General features: G+C 36.9%; 1 protein-coding gene and 1 pseudogene across 1 annotated transcript; one reads left to right on the top strand and one right to left on the bottom strand.

Moving 5' to 3' along the window:
* The first annotated feature begins 322 nt into the window (after positions 1-322).
* Positions 323-1,246, top strand: Olfr231 (olfactory receptor 231). The gene has a single exon (NM_001005520.2). It carries the CDS (start codon positions 323-325, stop codon positions 1,244-1,246), a length of 924 nt encoding a protein of 307 aa, NP_001005520.2.
* On the bottom strand, positions 6,994-7,357 carry Gm37417 (predicted gene, 37417; annotated as a pseudogene).

The following is an 8,333-nucleotide window of genomic DNA, read 5'->3' as shown; positions in this document are numbered from 1 at the left end:
CCTCTCCTCCTATATGCCAGCTTCTCCTACATATACAACTAGGGCCACAAGTTCCACCATATGTTTTCTTTGATTGGTGGTTTAGGTCCAAGGAGCTCTGTGGGTACTGGTTAGTTCATATTGATGTTTCTCCTATGAGGCTTCAAACCCCTTCAGCTCCCTGGGTACTTTCTCTAGCTCCTTCAGTGATTAGCCAGTTTTCAACATAACATATTGAACATAGAAAGGAATCTGCATTTAAGTCCAGGAAATTCCAGGAAGTCCCTTATGTCTTTTCTTACCTTCACAGATGACCCAATTGGTGGCCAGCCAGAATCAAACTATGGTGATTGAGTTCCTCTTCTCCGTGTTCCCACCTCTGTATGAAGGTGGCCTCTTGTTTTTCATTCTATTGATTCTTGTCTATGCATTCATTATATCAGGGAACCTAGTGATCTTTGTTGCTGTCCAGCTGGACATGGCTCTGCACACACCCATGTATTTCTTCATCAGTGTGCTGTCTTTCCTGGAGATCTGGTATACCACGACTACCATTCCCAAGATGCTTTCCAGCCTAGTCAGTGAGAAGAAGACCATCTCCCTAGGTGGCTGCCTCATGCAAATGTACTTTTTTCACTCGTTGGGTATCACAGAAGGCTGTGTCCTGACAGCAATGTCCATTGACAGGTACATAGCTATCTGCTATCCTCTCCGTTACCCTACCATCATGACTTCCAAACTTTGTATCCAACTAACAGCCGGCTCCTGCTTCTGTGGCTTCCTTCTGGTACTCCCTGAGATTGCATGGATTGCGACTTTGCCTTTCTGTGGCTCCAACAAGATCCATCAGATCTTCTGTGATTTCACCCCTGTGCTCAGTTTGGCCTGTACGGATACATCGCTGGTGGTCATTGTGGATGCCATCCATGCAGTAGAGATCCTGGCCTCCTTCCTTGTAATTGCCCTGTCCTATATCCGAATCATCATGGTAATTTTGGGGATGCCCTCAGCAGAAGGGAGGCACAAGGCTTTCTCCACTTGTGCAGCCCACCTTGCTGTTTTCTTGCTGTTTTTTGGCAGTGTGGCTGTCATGTATTTGAGATTCTCAGCTACATATTCAGTCTTCTGGGACACAGTAATTGCTGTCACTTTTGTTATCCTTGCTCCATTTCTCAACCCCATTATTTATAGTCTAAGAAACAAGGAAATGAAAGACGCTATTGGGAGGCTTTTTCATCAGAAGAGAGATGTTCGGGCTCAGAAATAAATCTCAATTCCTGATATTAAAGCCCTTCTTGAAGTTTGGAATCTCACTGTTGTTTTTTGTGCTCCTGATGATACTCTTTCCATTGTCACAGATGCTTTTTCTTCTGCTGTTAAGAAGAACGATGAAATGTTCCTCTAGGTCACTGGTGGCCACTTGTTTACATAACAACTACCAGACTCTTGACAAGTGAAGCAGTAAGTGTGGATTCTCCAGTTTTAAGCACAAATTGACATTGCCACATACTATACTAGTATGGTTCTTTCCCTTCTCTTTTGTGAATGCATGTGTTGATGAGGCCAACAATTAGAGTAAAAGATGCACACCACATAAAATAGTTCTGAAAATTGTTAATGTTCACATCCTTCTTGCCTTTCTAGCTCTAGATTCCTGTCATGTATCATTGCTCAAGTACTGTTTCCTGACAGAAAAATCAACTTTTCTCTACTTCTGGCTTATTTAATTTAATTAACTACACACTCAGCTCAGGAAAAAAAAAGTACTGGCTACTGCACGACATGTCACAGAATTTCAGGCTCAAAGGGTTTCAGAGGAATAAGGTGGATAGTCCACTATATTTCATGTTACTATTTAAAACATCTTCTTATGTTCAAATTGCCTTGTAATTTAAGCACTCTTAAGTAAACTTGTCAGAATCACTACTATTTAAATATGAATAAATAAAATTTGGCAGTAGAGGTCAAACATGTTTCTTGACTTTCTGAATGTTATCTAAGCTGTTATCGAACAGCTGTTTTATTTATTTTTATACATCTCTCATGTATGTGTGCCTATGTGCATGTGCATCCATTTGCACACACTCATGCAGATATGAGCATAACATGTGTGGAGTTCAGAAGATAACTCTAGGAACTCGGTTCTCTTCTGCCACCTTATGAGACCTAGTAATCAGGCTTATGTATATGAAGCCTCTTCATAAGAGATTCTATCTGCTGACTAACTTCACTGAACCCCAGATGACGTTGTGCATGTATTCATCAAAGTTTACCTCATCATAAGCTGGAATTATTATTCTTGATAAGTAAGTCCAGTTAGTGCTAGGTATATGTTGCTGGGTGTGGAGTCATCCTCTGGAGTATGGAAAGCCACAGTCTCAAAATGAAAAACTATCCTTTATCAGCAGGTGACAACTGCCTATATCTCCTTTGTACGTGTGTTCAGAAAGCATCTCTCCATCTATGCTTGCACTTTGGCTGCCTTGCTTTCCATTGCGTCTTCTGCACGTAAACATACTTACTATGAGTTCATGGGTTCAAAAGCAGGACATGTTCAGAAGATCAGTATTTCACAGATCATATTTCAGTCCTCCTCACTCTCTGTCTCTTGCATTTTTCTACATTCTGTTCTGCAACGTCAAGAGCAATATTCTGAGAATTTAATTCCATGCTTCAATCTATTCAATGCTTTCATGTGCATATTGGGTTGAGTTCAGGAGTTTATTGCCTAACATAGGAAGCTCCATGGTTTCTACCTGCCTTTTACCCTATGACACTTCCTTTGTCCTTTCTGGACTTGTCTGCACCTGGTTCATGTGGCTCCTTAAGCTGTTTTCCAACTAAGGGACAAATGAGGAACGATTCTTCTTAGCACGCTTTCCTGGCTGATTCTTTCTAAGTCTTCAGTTTTCAATCCACTTCATCAGACACTCTTCATTTGCCCCTACCTCTGTTAGTCGTTTTGAATCTTATTATGAAAATGTTCCAGAAATGAGTGTACCTTGTGAGCATCATAGTTAAGCTGTGTGTATCACCCTCATTGCATTTAAATTATTCCATAGAATACAATGGAAATACTTTAAGATAAATGGCTAGAAACCATAGATTTTTCAAAAGTTAAAAGTCGAAACACATGGGCTGGAGGAAGGCTCAGCTGTTATGAGCACTGATTGCCCTCCCAGAGGTCCTGAGTTCAATTGCCAGCAAGCATATGATGGCTCACAACCAGCTGATACTCTCTTAAGGTGTGTCTGAAGACAGTGACAGTGTACTCAAAAACATAAAATGAATAAATAAGTAAATCTAAAAAAAAATAGGGACACATTTTAGGAGAAAGATAATCAGAGTTAGAGATCAAATTTAATTTTGTTTACAAATTCAGGTAAAGATCAATTATATAATGGTAAAATCAATTTTAAGATGGATTTTGAGATTTGGAACGTTGCTTGATTACAGAGCATTTTCTTATACATTTAAGGGTCCAGATTTGATATTCAGTATTCAAAAAAATTAAAAATGCCCCCTAGTTAAATAGAGTTAGGAGAAAGATGAAAATTATTATATAAAACAAGCAAATAACTTTTATAAAATGCTTTTTATCACTCAACACTGAATGCACAATGTTTTTAAATTATGATTGAAATTTATCTTTATTGAAATCATAATTAATAGAGTTCCATTCAGTTCTTAAACCTCTTTTCTTTATCCTGAGAATTGATGTATACCGTGTAATGTGATCATATCCATTCCTCGTGTTCTCCCTCCAGCTTTCTCTATATTCCCATTTTTTAAAAATGTTACCTTGATTTTCTGCTTGATTGGCAGTAAAACTTCACAAAAGAGTTGTTTATGTTTGAAATTACTACACCACAAAACTTACCTTCATACACTTAACAACATCATGTCTCACCACAATTACTAGAAGATCTCTGTATCAATTAGAGGTTTCAGCTGTGCCACCCTGGACTGTTGGCTCTATAGAGGGAAGGATGATTCAGGCCAGACAGCACTCCACATCTGCTCCAAACTCCGCCCTAGCTCCTCCATACTCCACTTACAATGTCTAACTCTCACAACGTAAATTACAAATGTCTAACTCTCACAAAGACCCTCACAGCCCTGTGATATACCCCCCTCGCCCCTGTTCACTTCCCAACTCTAATTTTCCTTAGAGCCATCCATCTCACACTCTCCATTTCAGACACAGGAGAATCTGATTCTGGCTTTCTGCTGGCTTTCATGATGCCCGAGTGTTTTCTCTTTAAATCTATGGAGCCATCCGCTGTCCATCAAAACTTTGCTCATCCTTAGCATTTTCCATGAGTTTTAACTTGACCAATCTTAAACTAAGGAATCCCCTACTCACTCGAGATAGATTTGGACATTTCCTTTTCTGTTTCCCACAGAACACATAGTCATATACGGCATAATGTTCTAAATTTTGCTTAGTTTTATACTTTTAAAAAAATCTCCTCTTTCTCAACTGGCAGGTTTTAAGGACAAAATATTTTTGTCAGGTGAATCCTTATTTTCTTACATATTATAGCAGTATATTGTTCCAGTAAATATTTGTTTTATTAGTATAAGATTACTCACATGACAATTATGTGGTGTGTTGTCATATTTTAATTGCCATAGAGCCTTAGAACTAAGTACTAAAGTGTTAGTTGAAATCAAAACCTGTGATTTATGTTTTATAATAAAAGCTTAAGTATATTTAGAATTTTATTTTATTATTTAACATACTTTGATTTATTAAAATATCAAATCTTCCATGTAATTCTAATTGTTTATCTGTAGTTGACGAACTTATTTAGACATGTTATTGAGTAAAGCTGACATGAATTTTATAGTCAGAAATTCTATACTATTTATTAGATTGATCATATTAAGATGTATTTTACCTCATGAATCACATTAAATATAGGAAAAGATTTGGGATTGACCATATTTATAAATTTTTTATACTATGATGGTTATTTGTGAACTTTAATGGTTTTATTGAATCATGAAGTTGAGGCTCTTAAAATCAAAATAATTCAAGTCCCATTTAAATACATTTTAAAGGGAGATTTAAATGTTAAGATTAAAAAATCACCTTTTAAATACAATTATTAAAATTGATAAATTTATAAATAGGATACTAAGATTTTTAGATTTATGTTATATGATTTTTGGATAATGAATAAATTCAAAGATTCAATAAAAACTAATATCCTGTATGTAGCAATGTTTCTTTAAAATTAATTTAAATGTATTATCAAAGACATTTATCTACAGTTTACTCCATTCAAAGATTTTCCCTAGAGGTGTCAAAGAGTTCATCTGAATGTAGAAAAAAACCTAAGTTTTTCAAGCATGAGGTGGTATGAAGGGAGCTGAGTTGCATGGAATTGGGTCGGATCACTTTCTGGGGCTCACTTTAAAATGAGAGTTAGTCTTACTTCTGCTTCTGTGTTCCACAGTATGTGCAGCAATTAATCTACTTGACAACCTGCAGCTAATGATTGTTTATTTGTAATACTACTCACATTTCCCTTTGTCGGCTTTATTTAATTAGTTTTTCACACCCTAATCGCTGCCACCTCCTGTTCCCTACCTCATGGTCCGTCCCCACATCCCTTTCCTTTCTCCTCTGAAATAGTGCCCCCCCACCCTCATATATCTCCACCATGATACATCAAGTATCTGCAGGGATTGGTGCATCATCTCCCACTGAAGCCAGACAAGGGCAGCCCTGTTGGGGAAGAGATTTCACAGTCAGGCATCAGCTTTGGAGACAGTCCCCGAATCAGTTGTTAGGGCATTCAAATGGAGACAGAGCTGTATATCTGCTACATTGTCCTGGCAGCCTTGGTCCAGCCCATGTATGCTCTTCTGGAGAAATCACCATCGTGACCTCAAGCTGAACTACAAAACAATAGTGATAAAAACTTTTATGGTATTGGTACAGAAACAGACAGGTTGATTAATGGAGTCTGATCTAAGACCCAAAAATGAACCCACATAACTATGGACACTTGATTTTTAACAGAGATGGCAAAACTACACAATGAAAAAAAGAAACCATCCTCAACAAATGATGCTGGTCTAACTATGTCTCTGTGTAGAAGAATGTAAATAGATCCATGTTTATAACCCTGCACAAAACTCATGTGCAAGTAGATGAAGGACCTCAACATAAAACTGGACACATTTAATCTAACAGAAAAGGAAGTGGGAAATAGTCTTCGACGTTTTTATTCAGGAGACAATTTATGGAACAGAACACCAATGGCTCAGGCTCTAAGATCAAAAATTGATAAATGGAACCTCATGAAACTGCAAAGCTTCTGTAAGGCAAAGGACACTGTCAATAGGACAAAATGGCAGCATACAGATTGGGAAAAGATCTTCACTATACCTACATCTGACAGAGGGCTAATATCCAAAATACATAATGAAGTCAAGAAGTTAGTATCCCAAAAACATCTCCCCAACTCCCCAAATGGGGTGCAGAGCTAAAAGGTGAATTCTCAACAAAGCAATCTCCAGGCCAGGAAGTACTTAAAGAAATGCTCAACCTCCTTAGTCATCAGGGAAATGCAAATCAAAATGACCCTGATCTTAATCTTATACCACTCACAGTGGCTAAGATCAAAATGTCAATTGACAGCACATGCTGGTAAGGATGTGAAGCAAGGAGAACACACCTCCATTGTTGGTGGGATTACAAACGCATACAACCACTCTGGAAATCAATCTGGTGATTTCTCAGAAATTTTCATTCTTTTTTGTTCAACTTTTGTTTTTGAGAATCTTATACATGGATATGATATTTACAATAATTATTATTGTTTTACACACACACACACACACACACACACACACACACACACACACACACACACACACTCACACAGAGACACAACCTAATAGGCAATTTGATGTTGCTTTTATGTATATGTCTTTATGGTTGAACTTTTGGGATTGAGTAACCTACCGAGGTTCTCATCCATGAAAACAATTCTCTCTCTGTCGATGGCCATTATTGTGAGGACTAAGCCTTCAGTGATTCCAAAGGAATGTAAAAAATACATCTGCAGCAGACAGCCAATGAAGGAGATGGTTTTCTCTTTGCTGACCAGGTTGTAGAGCATTTGGGGAAAGGTCACTGTGGTGTAGCAAATCTCCAGGAAGGAGAAGATGCTGATGAAACTGTACATGGGATGTGCAGACGGACATCCAGCTGCACAGCCAAGAAGATCATAGCGTTCCCAACAACAATGAAGAGGTAGACACAGAGCAGAAGGATGAAGAGCAAAAGGCCACCATCCTCAAACTGAGGGAAATCAGAAAAATAAAACTCTGTCACCTTCGTCTGATTCTTCTTGTCCATATTTTCAGAAGCGTATTGCCTGCTTCAAGGAATAAGTAAAGCAGAACTCATGTAAAGGAACAAAGAGAAAAATTAACCATCTAAATATTGTCAATATTAAGCCAATTAAATGGTATATTTGTTGAGTTTTTGAAAAATTATAATGTAGTACTCTCATATTTGCACAATTTTAGTCTGGAAATTTAGTATTCTACTAATCAGTTTTTTAAAAGAAATCTCTGACTATTTAGAAATATAAATCTATATACACTACTGAATTATAATTTGGCAACTTTTATTGTTGGGTAATAATTTAGAAACTGCCTTTCATTACATAATAAAAGGTAAGTTATTTTACATAAAATGATTTACAGAGACTAATATTGTGATATTAATTTTCCTAGTAATATCATAACTTTTAAATACACCTTTTTGGGAATGAACATTGAGGATAGAAAATTAATGTTATTAAAATATATGATTGTGGTTCAACAGGAGAGCATTGTAAAGTGAATATTTTAAAGACTGTAGGGCATGGATTTTTTTCATAATTTCATATTTTTGTTAACTTCTCAGTAAAAACAAAAAGTCAAATATACTGGGTAAAACTTAGTTGAAATTCCACAGCTTATAGTCACCTCTGTGTATAAAGTAGTCTAGTCTGTACTCAAAAGGAGTATTTTTAATAGTTTCAATAATATGACCCAGATGATGGATGGTAAGCTTAATTGAGTAATATCTCAAAGGCTTTAATCAACAGCCCATATCCAGAGACAAATTTAGGCATGGATTCAGATATTCTCACCTATATCCTTACAATATCGCGATCATTAATCAGCATGCCACAAAATTTATCATATTTAACACTATTGACATCTTTTGGTCACACAATTATTTACTGGGGAAGATACTTGGCTAACTGTGCATTTAACAACCTATGGATGTCAATAACTCAAGCCACTCTTAGCTTTGACAAGCAAAAAGCCTGTGTTTGCAA

Source organism: Mus musculus, chromosome 1 (assembly GCF_000001635.26).
Source record: "Mus musculus strain C57BL/6J chromosome 1, GRCm38.p6 C57BL/6J".
NCBI classification, from domain to species: domain Eukaryota; kingdom Metazoa; phylum Chordata; class Mammalia; order Rodentia; family Muridae; genus Mus; species Mus musculus.
The sequence above is the reverse complement of the archived record's forward strand: the minus strand, read 5'-3'. Positions and strand labels throughout refer to the sequence as shown.

Excerpts from the sequence above, each read along its gene's own strand:
- Olfr231 (NM_001005520.2), top strand. The coding sequence starts at position 323 with ATGGTGATTGAGTTCCTCTTCTCCGTGTTCCCACCTCTGTATGAAGGT.